This window comes from Augochlora pura, chromosome 2 (assembly GCF_028453695.1).
Source record: "Augochlora pura isolate Apur16 chromosome 2, APUR_v2.2.1, whole genome shotgun sequence".
Classification (NCBI taxonomy): domain Eukaryota; kingdom Metazoa; phylum Arthropoda; class Insecta; order Hymenoptera; family Halictidae; genus Augochlora; species Augochlora pura.
The window spans coordinates 8,139,244-8,159,342 of record NC_135773.1 but is presented as its reverse complement, the minus strand read 5'-3'; the positions used below and the strand labels follow the sequence as shown (position 1 = coordinate 8,159,342).

The 20,099-nt window shown below is 41.3% G+C and overlaps 1 protein-coding gene across 2 annotated transcripts in view; it reads left to right on the top strand.

Annotated features, from left to right (window-relative positions):
• Positions 1 to 597: 597 nt before the first annotated feature.
• Positions 598 to 20,099, top strand: part of Gycalpha99b (guanylate cyclase 1 soluble subunit alpha 2) — an 89,542-nt gene continuing 70,040 nt past the window's right edge. For both annotated transcript variants that reach the window (XM_078189205.1, XM_078189196.1), the window contains exon 1: positions 598 to 1,917. In XM_078189205.1, coding sequence (XP_078045331.1) covers positions 1,735 to 1,917 — 183 coding nt within the window. In that variant the 5' untranslated portion in view covers positions 598 to 1,734. The remainder of the gene's footprint in view (positions 1,918 to 20,099) is intronic.

The following is a 20,099-nucleotide window of genomic DNA, read 5'->3' as shown; positions in this document are numbered from 1 at the left end:
TTCAATCGGACGGGCTCTGAATCGGGCCGAGAAAAGAATGCGAGGTGCGACGAGTCGAGTCGAAGCGAAACGAAACGAAGCGAAGCGAGACGAGACGAGACGGGACGGGACGAGCGTCGGCTAGGCAGCTGGCAGGACGAGCTGCGCCGTTGAAAAAAGGAGCGAACGTTCAGGGGAACTGGCGTAGAGATAGCCGGACAGGCGGACATCGGAGTAGAGCAGGCGAGCGCAGGTTTTCGTTTGCGGTTGGAAGAGCTGCACGTAAAGAGAAAAAGCCTCTCTCTCTCTCTCTCCCTCTCTCTCACGGTGGGTCGAGAGGGGCTGGAAATTCGCGCAGGCGTTTCCAGCGGCGTTCATCGTGGCGCCTCGACGCTCCTCGACGCTCCTCGACACCCCCCCGGTCGGCGGAGGAGGAGGAGGAGAGGGAGGGGGTATCCAGCCAGCGTCGTCTCTCCCGCCCCCGTCCATCCCCCACCAAGCGGGGTTGTGAAACGGCGGCTCGGCGCTGCTCGCTGCGCCTCGGTCAATCCGGCGACTAATATGGCGCTACGCGCTCGACCCGGCACCGTACCGTGTAGCGTGCTTGTCAATCGACGGCCGATCGTGCCCAACGCGATTTCGCACTGGCGCAAACGGTGAGACGCGCGCGATTTTTTCACCGGCTTAGCCCAGCCGACGACGCGCACCATCGTCACCATCGCCGCGGCGTGATTAGCGTTTTCGGCGGGCCCGTGGTTCCACCGTGAAGTTGAACGAGTGGACTCGATTGTTTTCGAAGCGTCGGCTTCGCTCGGCGCGGCGGAGAGAGAGACCAACAGAGAGAGAGAGAGAGAGATAGCGATAGACTGAGAGAGTAAGGTATAGACCGAGAGAGGAAGCGATAGTCAACGGGGACGGGAGACTAACGGAACCCCCGAGTTAGGGGATGGTATGTAACCGCGTGCACCGCTGGCCCCGCGACCCGTTCGAGAGACCGTAGAGGACGCCGGGTGGTAAGTGCTGATTGCGTTGCGGTACCACCGGACTGCGATAAGCGCGTGCGGCCGGTAATAAGTGAAATGATAGCGTCGTTAGCTAAACCCTGGCCGCACGAGGACGGATGGTAGCTGGTGCGCGGCAGGTGGCCGGTCCGCGACCGCCAGTTCTGAGGCAACGATGCTAGAGAATCGGCCGACGCTGGGACCAGACAGGACCGAGAGGAGCAGACGGATCAGCCGAACCCGTAATTAGAGCCAGAACGAAGTAGACATCGTGCGGTTCGTTGGCGGTATTGTTGCGAGACCGCTGCAGACGTTGTCGCCTTGCTCGAGCGGGCCTGGCGACGTCTAATTCACCGTTGACCATTCACCGTTGACGATTTAACGTTGACAATTTAACATTGACGTTTCACCATTAACGATTCACCAGCGTCGCCAATCCAGCGACGACTGTTCGACGATCGTCGCTTTCTCCGGACAGTATTTTGTTCCCATGGTCCGTCACGCGCTCGTCGACGCAGTCTACGCTTAGCCATCGGGAAAAAAACTCGCGTTTGAGGATCAGACGCAGACAGGCAGACTCGGTTAGCCGAGATCGAAAGCTTGGACTGCGAAGAAAAGGAGACGGCGACGGAGCAAGAGAGGCGGAGGCGTCGCGCGGCACTTTTCAATTAGCGCGATAAGGAGAGGAGCCCAGTGTCCTGCGCGACCACCAGAATCGGCGGCAGGGATCTCTTTGACGGCCGATCGAAACAAAATGGCATGTCCTTTCTCCAGAGATCGCATCACCACGAGCTGCCTCGGCGGTAACCCGTCCAGACAATCCTCGTTCGAGGTAACCGCGTCGACGACCCGCGAGGAAACCGAATGTGCCAACAAGAAGGAGACCATCAACCTGCAACACCTGAGGAGCGCCGTCCTACTTTTGACCAATCCACCGGTATGAATAAACAATCTTAATAGCCATATCTCGAACTTTGTTCGGACTTGTCTTTGGAACGTATCAATAATGCGAGCTGTTTTCACTAATTAATTTATTTCACTAGTTAATTTTATTAACCCCTTGCGCTATGATTCCTTTTAGGCTAACCCCTTGCCGTGCTTTAACGAGTCAGACTCCCGATGGAGATTTATAACAAGAAACGAGTCTGTATCGTTATAATAGAGCAAGGGGTTCATTTTATGGGGTTAGCGACGACGTTGTTATGTGCAGATCTATCGATTGACATGTTAGATCATTCCGGCTTTGCCAATCGTTTTGCCAATTAGTTCATCGTGCAACAAAACTGGAAGTTCGCGAGCAGCTTTTAGATTTAGCTTTGCACTCAAAGCTATTTTAATTCCGGGTCAAAAATCGTTTCTTTTAACCTATACAATATTAATAGTTTATATGACCCAGATAACAACTATATTTTTAATAATACTGAAGTATGATTAATGAGCTTAACAATTTTAACATTACAATATTATACGACATTATTACATATTAATTATATGGATAAATTTCATTATATATACATTATTATATTATCATATTATTATATCTTTGCAATCTATAGAGTGCTGCATCAGAGTAAAAGTACCAGTAAAAGACGCTTCGAAACCGATCCGTCGATCGTCGTCTTTCTCCTCGCAGCCTCCTCATGGCAGCCGCGTATCTCTCGTTCGCGCGATTGTGACGAATCCAGACGTCACGAAAAACAACTTCTTAAGATCGCGAAAACGTGTAACAGAGTCAGGGCTTCGATTCAAACAGAATTGAACATTTCTTTATTAAGTCCACGCCTTATATACATCAGATATGGTAGAGCCGTGTGCAGATTTCGTGAAGAGGCCGGATGCAGATTTCCTGAAAAGTGCCGGACGCAGCTGCGGATAGTTCAGGGAAGACAAGGATGATCCTCGCACAATCACGGTTTCTCTGCGACTGCCCCAACCATTCGATCCCAGAATCGACAAAACAAAGTCGCCAACACGTCCGCCTCATTCCCTCGGCGAATCTCGGGCGGGCAAAAATCTCGCGATCAGTTTGTCGTCCGCGGAAAACAAGAACCCCGGCGAACTTTAAACGGAAGTTCGCTGCGACCGTGCGGCGGGGGGGAACGACGACTTTTGCGCGTCTTCTTTCGAGTATCCGCCCCTCCACGCCCCCGGTGGCCGTCACCCCCTCCACAAACCCCCCAGGCCCAAGTTTATCTTCTGCTCGATGAATTTTTCAGAAAACTCTCCGAATCAATCTTCTCCCCCGAGGTAACGGGTTCTTTATCTTGCCGATTGTTGGCCGCGGGAGCTTTGGAAGCGTTCTGCAAATGACGCGGCCCCTCCGCCCCCCCCCCCCCCTCCTCCTTCTCGCACGTCCACCACCGGCGGCGGTGGCTGATCCTCTTAGACGGTCCTCGGGAATAAGAATCATGAGATATCGCGTGTCATCCCTCAGGATAGAAACCCCGGCTCGCGACGCCCCCCCCCCCCCCCCCCTCCCAACGCGCGTTCTCTCTCTCTTTCTCCTTTATACGGCCGGTATCGATCAATGTCTTATTAAACAAAATAGGAAAAGGCGGCGGGCGCTCGGGAAGCGCGATTCCAACGGAATCCCCCGTCGTTTTTCTTGGTCACCACCTAAAAATACACCGTGGCCCCGGGAATCAATACCCGACGGAATAAATTTAACGCGCGAACTACGCGGGGGGGATGATCTTTTCGAAAAACGGGGGAAGCAGCTCGCGAGATGCGGGCATTTTTGGAAACGCGCCTTGGAAATAGCTGAATTCTCTGTTCGAGAGATTCGCGCACTTTCGATCGATGGTAATGGACTTTGAAGAGCGTTTATTTTATATTTTGGTTGGTTATGGAGTTTGAGGGTATTAGTATTTGTTGTTTGTAAAATTTGTGGTATTTTGATTTAGCGTTGAATTTATTGCTTTAGCAATGTTAATATATCGATGTTAGCATTTGGGTTAATTTGAGAAAACGAGTTTTTAAGGGAGTAATATCGTATGCCAATTATCTAAAGCCTTGAGAGCTTTAACGCGTACTTGCGCCTGTTATAGTAATCTTCTCAAATTAACTCGAGAATCCTTGGCAATTTCCTGCTGTTCGGATGACTTGTCTTAATAATAATAATATAATAATTTGGAGGGGAATTGGTACTTGAACTGACGACAGTAATATATTACTTTCTATTATTTTTAGTAATAGTAACAAGAACAATATAATAAGAACAATAACAGTAATATAATAATAAAAATTCTAACAATAATATAATAACAAAGTTACTACTACTAATAATAATATAATAATAACAATAGTAATATAAAAATGCAGAAGCAACTGCAACAGCAGTCGTCTCAACGCCAAATTTGTTCGGAGTAGAACATAATTTATATAATTTGTTTTAACATTGTTGTTGTACGTTTGTGAAAAAACGGCAGGGTAAAATGGACAAAAAAGTTTCGTAGGTGTCAGATCGGTAATTCCGGTGTTCCCCGTGGCTGTGGATGTGGAACATTGATAAGAGGAGCGAGGGCAACTTTTTCCACCCTCGCGACGCTTTTCCAGCCGGTTATCTTCACCGTCGCGTATTAACGTTCCAAGGTGTTTATTTAGAAATTTGTTATCCACGGTCGGATAAATTCGGACAGGGTTCCGCGAGCGGGTGCAGTGCGTCCGGCTGTCCGAATGATAAAAACAATGGGGGCAATTTTAACGGGAATGGAATTATAACAAAGTTGAATGATAATGAAATTGAGATATTATAAAAGTGAGTTCTAATTGAATTGAATTGTTATAAGACTGAGTTGTAATGAAACAGAGTTATAATAAAACTGAGTTATGATGAAACTGAATTATAATGAAACAGAATTATAATGAAACAGAGTTATAATGAAACAGAGTTATGATAAAACTGAGTTATGATGAAACCGAATTATAATAAAACTGAGTTATAATAAAACTGAGTTATAATGAAACTGAATTAAAATAAAACTGAATTATAACAAAACTGAATTATAATAGAACTGAATTATAATAGAACTGAATTATAACTCAACTAAATTATAATAAAACTGCATTATGGAAAGCCTAAATAATAAAAAAATCTGATTGAAAACGCTATTTTTCTCTGACATGCTGATTGAAAAGAGCGAAACGCACACAAAATGGCGGCGTTACACATCGACGGATGTCTCTCACAACTCTCTCCTCTCTCTCTCTCTCTCTCTCTCTCTCTCATTCTATATATGTACTTATTGAAATTATATTCTATTTTTATTATATTATTATATTTTTCATATACTACCACGTACTTCTATTATTAATCTGTACATACTATAAACAGATTTATCTATACTTTTTACTTTAACATGCCGCCGTAACTCTTTGTTTGAAATTCGAAGCTTCTTGACAAGTCTGTTATAGAGACCAGAAATAAAGCAACGTAGTTACGAACTGAAACAGAGTTCGGCTACACATATATATGTATAGAGAGGGGGGGGGGAGAGAAAGAGAGAGAGAGAGAGAGTCCTGTAACGGTTCCAATATTGCCCGCAGAGCCTTCATAACGTCGATTCTGGTATCGCAATAATATCGTTCCCGCAACTGCAATATTGATCCTAACTATTATCTTTGCGAAGGGTTATATCAAAGTACCCCGAGAGTTTGCATAGGAAACTTCGCAGTTTTCATCGTTATTAAATCCCTGTCGTCGCCGTCGTATTTCACCGTCGCGGAATACCGGCCGCGGCGATCAGTTCTCGCGATCTTCATCGCTCGGAATTCAATCGTCCTTTCAGAATTGTTCGCCTAAGAAATCATCGCGTCCTCCCGCCGCCAATCCTTATTGTCGTGGCGGCATCAAAGGATACGAGAATGCGGCATCCACCGAAATATTGTCGCAAAAACCGTCGCCCTCCGCTCGTAATTAAACGTTTAGCATAGCTTGACGAGTGCAACTCGTGATTGAAATTAATAGTAATAAATTATTAATCCCCTGCACTATAATAACGAGTCAGACTCGTGACAAGTTAAAGTTAGTTAAAAGTCCTCAGCTCAAAAATAGCCGGCTAGGTATGTCCGTGACATAAAAAATATTAGTATTCTTATATATTAGTATTCAATATAGAATATTGCCATTAAGATTATTAGCTGGTCACTAACGATACCAATCGAAAAATTCCTAATCGCAGTAAATTGTAAAGGAAATGGGCGACGAGGACCGTCATCCCTCGTCGAGGGGTTAAACCGCTCGGTGTTCCCCGAGTTTCCCTAATTTAATTGCACGACGGTGACCGCGACAGTTCGCGCGAATCTCTAAACAGCCTAATTTCTGGTCGATCCTAACGCGCGCGCGCGCGCGCACGTGCTGCTGCATATGCACATCGTTGCGAGAACGCATATCGCGCCGTTGACAACGTCTGCAACCGGATACTGCCCGGGGCTAGGCGCTGATATTATTACACGCGGACACCTGTTCCAAGGGAATTATTATTTAAAAATCGTCCGGCTGCTATTAACAATTAACTCGCGGGCTCTCGCAACGTGTACGAGCGACCTGCTTTTATAATTAATATCGAGCGAAGTTGCCGCGACGTTTTAATCAATTCTGTTAACGTTTCGATCAGTTTCAATGTTCATTGTAATGCTGGAAATTTGTTTAGTCGATTTTGTTAAAAAATCGAGGAGAGGTTAAATTGTTGGAGATAACGTTTAATGGAATTTGTATGGTGACGGATTTTATTATATTCTTGCTGCTTCTTTGCTCGATATATTATTTTATTATGATATTTCAATGTCGTAACGTTGCAATATTGTTTTATAATAATTAAGGTAATGTAATTTGTGGGGATATTGTTTTGGAAGAAAATATTATGTGCACTATAATAGAGCAATACTATAATATTATAGCATTGTAATATTCTTGCACTATAATGATATAATAAAATAATATTATTGTGAATTATATTATCTTAACTACTATAAAATAGAATAATATTCTGCTATTGTAATAGTATAATATTTTCTCAAAAAAAGAAGCAAAGGTCATCAAGACAGTACATTCTTCTCTAAAACAATAAATATTCACGTGACCGTACCGATCATAATTTATCCAATCGCCAACCTCTACCTGCAAATAATCGTCGAATATCAGCCTCCCCGGAGGCACAGAAATAATTCCGTCGAAAATCGCTTCCGAAGCCATAAATTCTTAGGGAACAAGGCGCGCGATCCGCGGCGCGGCCCACCATCAAAGATTCCATCCACTCCATCGAGAAAACCATACGAGAGACACGGCCACCCTGGGAATGCCATCGTCTCGTCGTCGCTCGCTCGCTCGCTCGCTCGCTCGCTGAAACTTCTGCCCTTAAAACGTGTCTCCGTCAAAGAGCCGAGAGGATCCTCTATTCAGCGAACGCGATCATCGCCGACGACGTTACGTTCCGATTAGAGCGCCGAGAATGGAAGTCGTTCGAAGTCCTCTATTCATGGGGGCTCGTTTCGCCGTACGGCGAACCTGGGGGGTTAGTAGGCAGCAGCGTGTCATGGTGCTCTCGATGGCCGGGCGTTCAGTATTAACCCGTTCGTTACGGGCGCCGAATATAACAGACATACGATATTATAATATAATATAATATAATATAATTACTTAATATGATATACGTAATATAATAGAATACATTATAATAAAATATTGTTAATTAATAGTTGAATATATTTAGTAGAACACCCGTGTCTGGGCGTTCGTTATTAACCCTTTCGTTACGGGCGACGACTATAATCGTCGACAACCATCGCGACAATTGTTTTTCAAATTGTTTAACAACGGACCATCCTGTACAGTTGACCCCGCCGAATAACACCGTTCGCCGCGAAAGGGTTGAACGCGATAAAATCGTCGGCCCCGTTCCGCGAGAAAATACAGGGGCCGCTACAAATTAGAATTCTTCCGCGACGAGAATTAGGTCGGAAACGCGCAATAAACGCGTGCCACCGCCGCCGCCGCCGCCTTTGCTCTCTCCTCCATTGTTCCGTCCACCGACTGCGCACACATTTCCAAAGTTTCGTTTCGGCGAGGGCCAAAGTCGCGACCGGGCGTCGATTAATCGCCGGCCGAACAATGTTTCCGCGAAAATAGTTTCCGCGAATCTTTTCCTCAGTCGCCGCGGCAACGGGAAAAGCCGCCGCGAGTTTCCGACGGCAACGGTGATTGATCGGCGCACGGCGCGGGCGTTCTCCGAGGAGAACTTTTTATTCGATTGAAATAGTTTCGATGGAATAAGGACAGGTCACGGTGCAGGATCGTATAGTGTATGCTTTTTAGAAATTAATTCGTCGGATTCGTTCGCTTTTGATGTAGAATTGTGATGGAACTTTGCTTAGCTTGCATTGTGATATCGTGTTAGGGTTGTTGTCACGATTTGGAATTTAATTTTGATAATTATGAAATTGAATTTTAATTGTTCATTATTAATGTTTAATTCTGCAGAGGGATAACCCTTTACGATTCGGGATAACCCTTACGGTCGAATGGCGACTCTCAGGCGCCTCTAAAAATTATGATTCCACGTTTTAAAATAATCTTTATGAAATTTACTAATATTTAAAAAATTGTTAAGAACTATTATCTGTTACATAAGTCGCAAAATTCAATTTTATAATGTATAAAATGCTCCAGGTTATATAAAATGGAAACACTGTAAGTCTGAAGAAATATACATACAATCAACCTAATAACAATTATTTCATTGAATAATCATAATAATACTTCTTATGAAGCAATATTTAACATAAATTCAGTCACACAAGACATAGATTAAATAATGTTGAATATTTAACATAGATTAAATAATATTGAATATTTAACATAGATTAAATAATATTGAATATATAACATAAATTAAATAATATTCAATATTTAACATAAGTTAAGCTACAAGATCCTTCATATTATTTATTAACTAATTATTCCCGCAACTTTTCCAAGCCCATGTCATCGCGACATTTTTACGACCGCGATCAAAGGTTAACATAAAAAGCAACTGAAAACGCTGATTCCGCAGATTCCGCATCACTCGCAAGACACCCATTTGTCACGGTATAAAAATTCTTCTCCCCCCGTCGCGAAAAGACGACTTATAATTGCGAATCGCGTTCGCGTCCTTTGTGACAGGCGTCTCGAGCGCGTCGCCTCAGCGACATTCGATTTCCGTCAACTACAACCGAGAGATTTCGTTAGCCGAACACCGCGTATCCCACCGTCAGCGTTTCACCACCATTCGCTTCGAAAAAGAGATTAAAACCATAGGGGTGGAGCCCCGTTCGCCCCCCTCACCCCCCCCCTTCGTTATTGTATATTTTTCTTTGTCGAAAGTATCGGAAAGCAATTCGAAACTTCCCCTTTGTGCCGCGAAATAGTTTCGCGTTATCGTCGAATGCTTTTCGGACGCACTTTTCAAAACCTTGATTCTTTCATCCCCCCCCCCCTCTCCTCTCCATCACTCCCCTTTTTGCGGATTTATTTCCGTTTATCCTTTACGCACAAAGCAATTCGAATAAATCGCAGTCTCGACAAAAGAAAAACAAAGAGCGACGAAATAAAATTGGTCGAAGCACGTTTTTTTTCAGCGGCGGCGGCGAACGTGTCCCCATGCGATGGCAAAAATTATTTTCGTTTGAATAAGCGAGAGCTTTGTTTTTGCGCGCGGGCGAGTCTTGGAAAATGATTACGCGACGATATTGTCTGCCGTTTGATAGCGCTCGATGGACTGATGATTTTATTTTATTTTTGTTGTGAATTAAATTGAGGAGCTTTTGATTCCAAGTCGGAGAAAGACTAAAAAAATAAAAGAATCGAACAATATTGATACATTACTTTCGATTTAATATAACAATTAAAGGAAGGTTCCTTGCAAGAGGCTATACATATTGCAAAATAATTACTTGACGATATTATTTTATCCTGATTTTATTATATATTTATTTACAACAAAACTGAATAGCTTTAATTTCCAACCGAAGAAAGAAAAGAACGAAAGAACGATATCAATACACTACTTTGAATGTAATATTAACGATTAAAGAAATATTCCTTGCAAAAGGTTCACACAATTTTCATTTTGCATAATTAATATCGTCCGCAGTTTATCGATCAGTAAACTAATCGAGTCGAATACTTTCGACGACTTTTATATAATACTTTCTACTGCGATCACGTTTCTCCCGGACGTTTTTACACTATCTTTTACATCCGGCGTGTACATAGACTGTGGAATCGTCTTGAATTACTGCCAGGAAACTTCCAGCGGGAGATGAAACATTTCCGTTTGAAAAAAAATAAAAGTAACTCTGCGCGTCTTTCCGCGAGAGGAGTCGCCGCGGATTCAGATTATCGTTCTTCCCTTCGCTCGACGCGATGGGAAACGCAATACCCGGCCAAGAGCTCGCTCTGAAAATATCTGTCAGAAGATTCTACGGTAAATTATCTAGAATTGTTTCTCAAGTTTTCAACAAAAATGGGAGATTTATTAATTTTATTTATATTTAAATGGAAAGAGAATAGATGTGGACAGACGATGATTATAAGAATAATTTTGGAAGAGGAAGTGTAATAATTCGAGACTCGTCCGTCGTTTTTATAATTGTTGATAACTTGTGACTATAAAAATAATTCAAGAGAAATAAATATGTTTATTCAAGTCTCACGTCTCGTCATTATAATTATTGGTAATTTAGAATTATAAAAACCGGTGACGAGGCTCGAATAATTGCTGTACAGTAAATTCTTTTGAATTGTCCTTAAGTTGGTCAGCAAAAATGGACATTTAGCGAAGAGGTGAAACGATTATTCAAACCTCGCGCCTTGTCTTTATAATTATTGACAAACAGAAACTATAGAAACCAGCGGTGAAGTTCTAATAATTGCTGCACAGTACTGTCTCTCTGCTCTCTTTTGCATATTTAACTATACTTGCCTCTTGCAAATATAATAATTACTCTATAATACTTTATTACTTTATTACCTATCATAATATACATTACATAAACTTTTTTAATTAACTAAAAACACTCCTCACGCCTCATTCTTTATAACAAAAAGTACAAAGAAAATCTTCAACTATAAACTCGAACTACACGTAATTCGAATATCGTGTCTCCTCTCCCGTAATTGTCCATTTCTATCTACAAGCCGTGCAATCCTCGAGAGAATTTACTGCGCGCGGCGTGTTGCGCGTGTTTCGGAAACGAACTTCGCCGAAAAATTAAATTAAAACTCTGCACGAACTCCGTGGAACTCCGGGAATGCTTCATCGAATTGTTGCAATAAAAAAAAATATGAAACGAGGAGGGAACAATCCACGCGGAACACTCCATGTATCATATTTTCATTACAACAGTGTTCGGGGTTGAAGCTCCTCCTCCCGCGGAGAGGAGTTTTCGTTCGAAAAACGTTTAATATGATTTTTCCGCGTTTTCTCTGCGTGTTCTATGTATTAGTGTATATGTTTTCCAGTTCAATCTGCAGCACGGTTTATTGGCAACCGGCGGAAACGTTCGATTTCGCGCTAGAAATTGCTAGGCGGACGGTCTCCGCTTGAGCCGTGCGACGCGAAATGAAGTTTTTATCGCGAATTAACGCTTCGGTTGTCGGTTGTCTTTTAACTGGTTTTTCAATCATTCAAGTGTATGTAAAAGGGTTTCATATTTTCTCTTTGCTTTCTTTTTGATATTATATTGTAGGTATTAATAATTCACTAATTAATTGATAAAACCCCGGGGATCGTATGTCAATTAGGGGGAACATGGTTTGAAAAATAAATGTGAATATTAAATTACTGAATAAGCACTGTTGGTATTAATATTAATTTAATGAATAAGCACTATTGATATCAATATTAATTTAATGACTAGGCACTATTGAGGTTAATTTAATATTATTTAATTTAATATTAATTTAGTAAACATCCACTGTTGATATTAATATTAATTTAATAAATATATACTACCGATATTAATTATTATTAACTACCGATATATTAATTTAATAAACATATACTATTCATATAAATATTAATTTAATAAATCCACATTACCGATATTGATTCAGAAATTAAATAAACATACACTGTCGACAATAATTTAACAAATAAACACCGCAAACAATTTTCTAACTCGCAAATGAACATCCTATCTACTAAACAATTGTTCAAATCGTCCTCGACCATCGAATCCCAATTTTCCAACAATAATTAACAAGCTGCCATCCCGTGAAATATTCGAAATAACAAAGCAGCTCTCCGCTCTTCGAATCGCTCTGCCTGCGTCACGCAGCGAAAACAACCATTTCCGCGCCGCCTCTAAATAAAGAACAACGAAGCCGCGGAAACGACATCTTCGTTCGGTTTGCGTTATCGCAACTCCCCTTCATTACAAATTAAAATTCTGTGTTTGTTCGGTCGGCGCGCGTGCAGGAAGGAAACGGTAACACGGTCCAACGGCGCGCCGCGGTTATTCCGCAGGAAATATTCCACGCTCGCCGCGATCAAAACCAAACAAATCCTCTCGGCGTGACCGCGTTGCGCCGCGCGTTTCTCGCTCGGCCGATGTGTTTGTTTTAGCGCGATTTCGAGAGCGCGCGCATCCGGTTATCAAGCCGCGGCACACGAATCGCCGGACGAGTCTCGAAAAGTTAATGCAACGACACGGAAACGGTGTTAATGAACGCCTCCACCCTCCTCCCCCTTCCTCCCTCCCTCCCCAATGAGAAGCTTAGTCGCGTTTTAATGGAACCTGAAACTCGAAGAATGGCGCGGGCCAGCCCAATTTCGAAGCTGGCTACTAATTTCCGGGCGCAGACGTTTCCGCGAGCGAGCGTTGCTAATCAGCGGGACGGCTCGCGATAAATTCGGAAACTGGCTGCGGATACCTGGCGAATGGTTTTAGAGGGTTTTGTGAATTCTGATTTTACCTTTTTGGTAAGAGTTTTCTAAGCGTTAAATAAAAACTGTCCTTAATGAAACAATCTTTTTTTTTTAACAAAAAGGGTTGCTCGCAGCTTCAATATTAAAAGATACTTATAGAAAATTCTGTTATTTATACAGATCAATATAAGGACGCCGGATATATCCGTCGAAAGAATTATGTTGAGGTCATGTCTTATTTCTGAGATTTAAATCTATTAAGCCTTTTCACTCCAAGTCATTTCAACTATAAATCTGAAATAAATTTGAAATTGTTTCTGAAATAAATTTGAAATTATTTCTGAAACTTTTGAAATTATTTCTGAAATAAATTTGAAATTATTTCTGAAATTTAAATTGGCTCACAATAGTTTCATTTTATGTAACAAGTGTATTTTCTACATACGAAACTGATTTTTGTGACTCACAGTTTTATTGTTAACAATTTTTTAAATCTATACTCTGTTGGTATGGAAATAATTTTGGAGCGTGATAGAATAATTTTAGTGGTGCCTCAGAGACGCCACTCGAGCGCAAAGGGTTAACAGTCGATGTTCTGCAGAAGATCGGCCAGCAATTATGAATCGCCTGCGTGTGTGTGTGTGTACATCGATTCGTATCAGTTTTACTTGGAGGTGGTTCCGGCCGTAGAGGCGGCCCGGAAACCGCATCGGCATCTGCGGAAAACGCGCGGTGACGTCCGCTCAAAGCTGTATTATCCGTTCGATTAAACAACACAGCATCGGAGCCACTTCGATTCAAGAGGAAATGAAAGGCTATCTACAAACGCGAAGCCAAGGATTCGCCGCCGCCGCCGCCTTCGTCAATATCGCCGCGAGAATGCTATTGATGTTTATGCCAATGGAACGTCGCCGATTCAACAGGTTACGGCTCCAGAACAACTGTTAAACATTGGCGCCGGTTTTTGTTGCTCGCCTTTGTGCGGAAGAAATATAATAATCGGTCGGCCGATGTCCGAGCTGATTTTTTGGATATTTATGTTATAGCCGTCCGTTTTGCAAGCAATTAGGTTTATTCGTATTAAAATTATGATATTTAAGGGTTGTGTTTTAGAAAATAAAATTATAAAAAATATATAAAATATAAAAATATAATATAAATGTCACGCTGATTGCTTGGATATAAGAGACTTAATTTTACCATTTTTGTGAAAAAGTAATAACAATTATTAAGTGAATAATATCTCAAGTTAATGCAGTTGACAATAAATAGTTGCAAACGGTGTTAGGTCACTTATAATACAAAGGTCTTAATTAGGCTTTCAGGTGAATAGCCTTATTTAGGTTAAGTCAATGTTTCTCTATAGCAATTGACCATTAATAATTAATTACAGTCCGGTATAATACGCTTAACCCTTTGAACTCGAGAATATTGTAACTCCAAAATGTTGGATATTTGCTTCAGCCATATTATTTTGTCCTGACTAGATTATTATATATATGTAAAATTAAATTATTATATATATATATATATATATGAAATGAAAGTATTATATATATGAAATTAAATTACTATATGTATATATAAAATTATATTATTATATACGAAATATATATATGAAATAGAACGTAGCTTATAGAAGGCTACTATTGTTTAACGATTTCGCGAATATAAAAAAATTTACTACCGCAAAGATTCATTCGAAAATAGCAATTTTTACTGACGCCCGACAGTCGTCACTCGAGCGGAAAGGCTTAATTATCGCTTGAAAAATTAATTGTTCATCTAGACGGGAAGCTGGCTGCCCTATATACGGCCCTAATGGAATAAAAACTCTCCCGGGAGTTTTGTTATCTTCTGCGAACGTTTAATGACCGGTCCCTCAATCCCTGTACTTTAGTTTCTTTATCGCTTTACACCTCCTCTTAATTTTCCAGCGACGTAACCCTTTCATTTTCTTTGTCCGCCATTTCTTTTTATGATATCCCCTACGGGTCTCTCTTCTCTGTTCAGAAACCAGATTTATTGCTGGGAAGAACAATTTTGAAATTGCGAGGATAGCTCGACGAACGCCGACGTCATTGTTGTTAACCCTTTGCAGTCGAGTAGTGATATTAAAATTGTTATAACAAAATCCAAAATTATTTTTAGTGATATCGTTAAAGGTTTTTAAAAAATTATTGAAGATTTAACTGTTATATGAATGACGAGACTCAATTTTATATGCGTACAATTAATTATTGTTATATAAAATTAATTATTGTTATACTAGAAGCCAGAAGAATTATTTTAGATTTAAAAGTGAAATGGCTTTTATTATTAAAGTGTTAAGAGAACACGCTGGAATCATTTAATTAAAGGCGTATAAGTTTCTCACCGTTCTCGGTGATTATTCTTTCTTGTTAATGTTTAATAATCCCGCGAACGAAGATACCTCGACGGATGCGGCGCTATCGATTAACAGCCGACATTTAATTGAGTTAGTTATTCGTTGAATTCCAACTATACATTTTTAATTAAGAAGCATTTAAAGCCGGGGAGGATGAAAAATGTTCCGGAACTTTTTAATAGGTTCTATTTATAACAGTAGTTACGGAAAGTTTATCCCGGGGAAAAAAAGTTCCTGCCTTTTTTAAGTTTTAATGAAAATAATTACAGAGGAAAACGCGGAAACAAAAATTTTTATACTAATAGAAATTTTATAGTTAGAAAGGTATGTTCGATATATGTTTCAAAGAGTGGTCTATGATTTTTAATATTGTGTGAAATTGTTTTTTAAATTTGGTGAAATAGGAGGTGTTATAAAGATTCTATAATATGTTGACAGGAATACTATGTCTATAGAAATACTCCTATTGACAGACAGATATAACTCCAATGGCAAAGTACTGCCATTGACATAATGTTTTCATTGATATAGTATCTATAGTACTTCTACTGACATTGTACATATGTACTCATAGTACTTATAGTACATTGCACTTATAGTTCCTATATTGACATAGCATTTATAGTACTTCTATCGACATAGTACTTACACCACTCCCATTGAAACTCCAATTAATAATTCTGAATACTCGGAGAAAAAAAATTAAAAATTAAAAAAAAATTAAAGTTATTAAAAATCTTACAAAGACAATTCTTAGGTATTCAGATATCAAAATTATAGCAAATAAACTTCTATAGTATTCTGTATTAAATCTCGAGTATCGAAAACTCCCTCAAATAAATCACATCCTCCTAAATCTTATGACAATAATAATAGTAATAATAATAATAATGATAATAATAATAATCCTGAGAAGCTGCTCCAAAAGCCCAACAAAGTTTCGCACTTACTATACACCACCCCAAAAGGACGTCCCTTAAAACGAGCACCAAGAACGACGATTTAACCCCTTGATAATAGCTCCAGATTTCCCAGTCGACCATGTTAGATAGAATTCTGAAATGAACGCGTACCGAACAATGAATATTAATAATTCCAGGCGGAACGGTTGATACTTGAAACGCGCGCGGGCGAGCCGTCGCCTCGAAATGTAAATCCCGTTGTAGGAAGTTCCCCGGGTATCAAATTCGAATTAAGTGCTTGTAGCCGAAACGTATCGGAGGCAATATGCGGAATTTTAGCAAACGGGGAGCCTTCTAATTTGAAATTCATATTACGTATTCCGCCCTGTGTATTAGTACGTGGTATCGCGGAAAGGGTGCCGGGGCTTTTCGGTACCAAGAATTTCGTTGGCGAGACAAGAATCAGCAAAACGCGCGCCGACTCTTGTCGCTCTCGATTTTAATTCTACAGGATCTATTGGAATATAAGGTCCTGTATTCGTAAAATAAATTTGTAATTGTAAAATAACCACGATATTAGTTTAAATTTGTTACAAACGGGGCCCTAAGCACATGGTCCCCATCGTGACCATGGTAACATCGCGAGATGTCAGCCAAAAGTCCTATGTTCAAAAATAGCCGGTTAAGTACGTCCTAGAGAAGTACGTTACAGAGAATATTAGTGCTAACAGGGTTAATCAATCCGTCAATAATTTCCACCGATACAAGCGTCGCGAGAGGAACGCGTTCGGGGCGAACGACCGCGTGCGCCGCGAGATAAGGGCAACGTTTACTTGGCAATCTCCCGGCGGATTAATCCGCGCGGAGCAATAGCAACGCTGCGACACATTAAAGCAGTCGCCGGAATGCAGGCGGCTGCGGCGGCGGCGGCTTCGCGTATTTGGCCGAGGCCACAATGCCGAATCGATCACGACGATTCCAACGGTATCCCCGCGGCCCCGGCCACAATAGTCGCCGGCCCGGCCCGGCCCGCCCCCCCTCCCGGCGGCATCCGGTTCGAAACGCGTGCTGACCCAAGGGCCGATTATTCCGAGACGCGGAAGCACCGTAAAAGCCGCGTATCGATCGCACCGGGTATCGTGTGTTTTCCATTTGCACCTGCTCGGAGAACCCGGTCTCGCTCGCCGCGAGAACCGCGAGTAGATAGATATATATATTTTAAGGCAACGTCGGATCACGGTTCTCTAACCTTTCGCGAGGCTGCCCCCGGAGCCTTTGCCCCGGTTTTTCCCAGAGCCTGGATCTTTCCGGCGTGGTTTTAGCAAGGCTTGTACTCGTTGTTTCAAAGCGAAATGCTGCGACTTTGCTTAGAGTGTGGTGACGTGAAATCAATTTTTAAATAATTATAAGAACGCGTCCGGTACTGTTTTCGCGATTCAGTTCGATTTCTATCTTCTGAGGGTTCGATTGGGATGGAATTCGGGACGGTGTTTATCTCTTTGTGATTCAAAGGGTTGCCTCGACAGTAGGGACATCGTTGATGGATTCAGTATGACGACGTGAACAAATTCTAAAATAATTATAAGAACGTAGTATTGTTTTTGTGATTTAGCAATTTTTCAATTTCGAAAAAACCTGCACTTTGTATTGAACGTAAGTTGAAAACGGTACAATTACCGGGTCTAATACTGAACTAAATGCTAAACTAATTATTAAACTAAATACTAAGCTAAATACCAAATTATATATTAAACTAAATAGTAAAATTTATTTTATCAATAAACGTTGTAAAAAGAGAGAAAATAAATAAAGTTAATTAATAAATATATCAAAGATATATAATATAATAATTAGGCTAAGTAAACAAATAAATAAATAAGTAAAATTAAGACTAGCGCCGAATCGCCAGATAAAATCGACGACCAAAGCTCGCAGCTTTTACGACAACCTGTACAGAGAGGATTCATTGAGAGCTCGGTGGCACAGAGAGAGAGAGAGAGAGAAAAAAAAGGGAGAAGAAAGGGAAGAGATAGTGGCCCATATTTTCATATGAAACCATGGCCTCGTTAGCGCCAGACGGCGTCGTAAACCCGGCACCCTCGTAAGACGGCTTGCCCAGGCCGTCAATCCCAGGAGCCAACGACTTCGTCCACCCTCCCCCTCCCCCTTACGGACAATTAGGGGTTTCGACGGATGGACTTACCACCCGATATAGCCCACCATCAATCTTCCCCCGGTAGTCCCGGGAACCAGCATCGGGAATCGATATTTTCGAAGAATGCAGGAGGAGAACCCGCGTCTGCCGGCTACAATTCGGTCTGCAGGTGACGCGACCTGTCACGAACGATTCCGAATAGACCGTCGTCGTCGTCGTCGACTGCCCCGGTCTTCCATCCACGTTTCTAGTCTCGTCGAATGCTTTAGACAATAGCAGTTCCACGTTGCGAACTTCCCGCGTCTGTCTGACGCGAACAACGTCTCCCGTTTTAATTCACTCGACAACCAATTTGCGTTGCGAAGCTGCTCGAATTAATCGAATCAACGACGGATTTTCAGGATTTGCGGGGAATTTATGTAGGTTTAATATTTATTTATTTATATTTGATATTTATCTATTTATATTTGATATTTAGTTATTTATATTTGATATTTATCTATTTATATTTGATATTTATTTATTTATATTTGATATTTATTTATTTATATTTGATATTTATTTATTTATATTTGATTTTATAGTTTCGGTTTTGTTAGGCGAAGTATTGTTCGTGAGATATATCTTGGCGGTGGATCAGTAAAATCAGTGAAATGATAGTAGACGAAGAGAAACAGTGTTCGAAGTTTATTATAGTTTTAATGAGCGTTGGACGTCTTGTAGACGGCCATTTTATGTCTACTTTAGATATGATTGTCTTGTGGCTCGAAATGTACGTTTTTAAGACGTCTTGAGGATGTTAAAAGGACGTGTAATTTGGGATGTCGTTGAGAAGGTTTATAGATATTTGTTCCACGTGTTAGACGTCTTAAAGACATCTGTATCATAGGATGTTCTAAAGATGACCATAAGATATCTAAAGGACGCTTTAAAAACGTGTATGAGACGTCTATAGGACGTTTTAAGGGCGTCTATACGACGTGTAAAGAATGTTTTAAAGACATGTATAAGACATCTAATGGACATTTTAAAGACATATATAAAACATCTAAAATTTTAAAGTCGTCCATAGGATACCTGAAGGATATTTCATGGACATCTATAAGAGACCTAAAGGACATTTTAAGGACGTCCATAAGACATCTAGAGGATATTTTAAAAATCGTACACAAGGCATCTAAAAGACATTTTAAAGCCGTCCAGAAGCATTTAAACAACACGTTAATTAAAGACGTCCACAAGTCACTTAAAGGACATTTTAAAGACGCCCATAAGACGTCTAAATAACATGTTAACTAAAGACGTCTACAGGGCATGCAAAAGACATTTTCAAGTAGTTGTACCTTTGACAATTTTTGAAATCTAATTTTTCAGAATATAAAAATTATTTTGGAAAGTGCCGTAACAATTTCAGCGGTGCCTCAGAGTCACCGTTCGAGTGCAAAGGGTTAATTGCAACAGACGTTGACAAGGTAGGATCTCGACATCGCGAATCCGTTCGCTAGCGATTATCACTGTTCGAGACGTCCTCGCGGCCCGTCCAGCCGGCGCTTTCTTTTATGCGTATCAAATGGATCGTAGAATTGCATTCACCACGGTTCGAATAATAGATCTCCGTCCAGCGCGCGCGCGCGCAGCGAGCGCTCCGGTCCTCCGACCGCGCGCCCGGTTTCCCCGTTAATGACTGGATCTCATGCGGCCGCTCTATTTATCCGTTAGCCGTGTATTAATTGAACGTGAGCCGGTGCACGGCCCTCGTCTAAT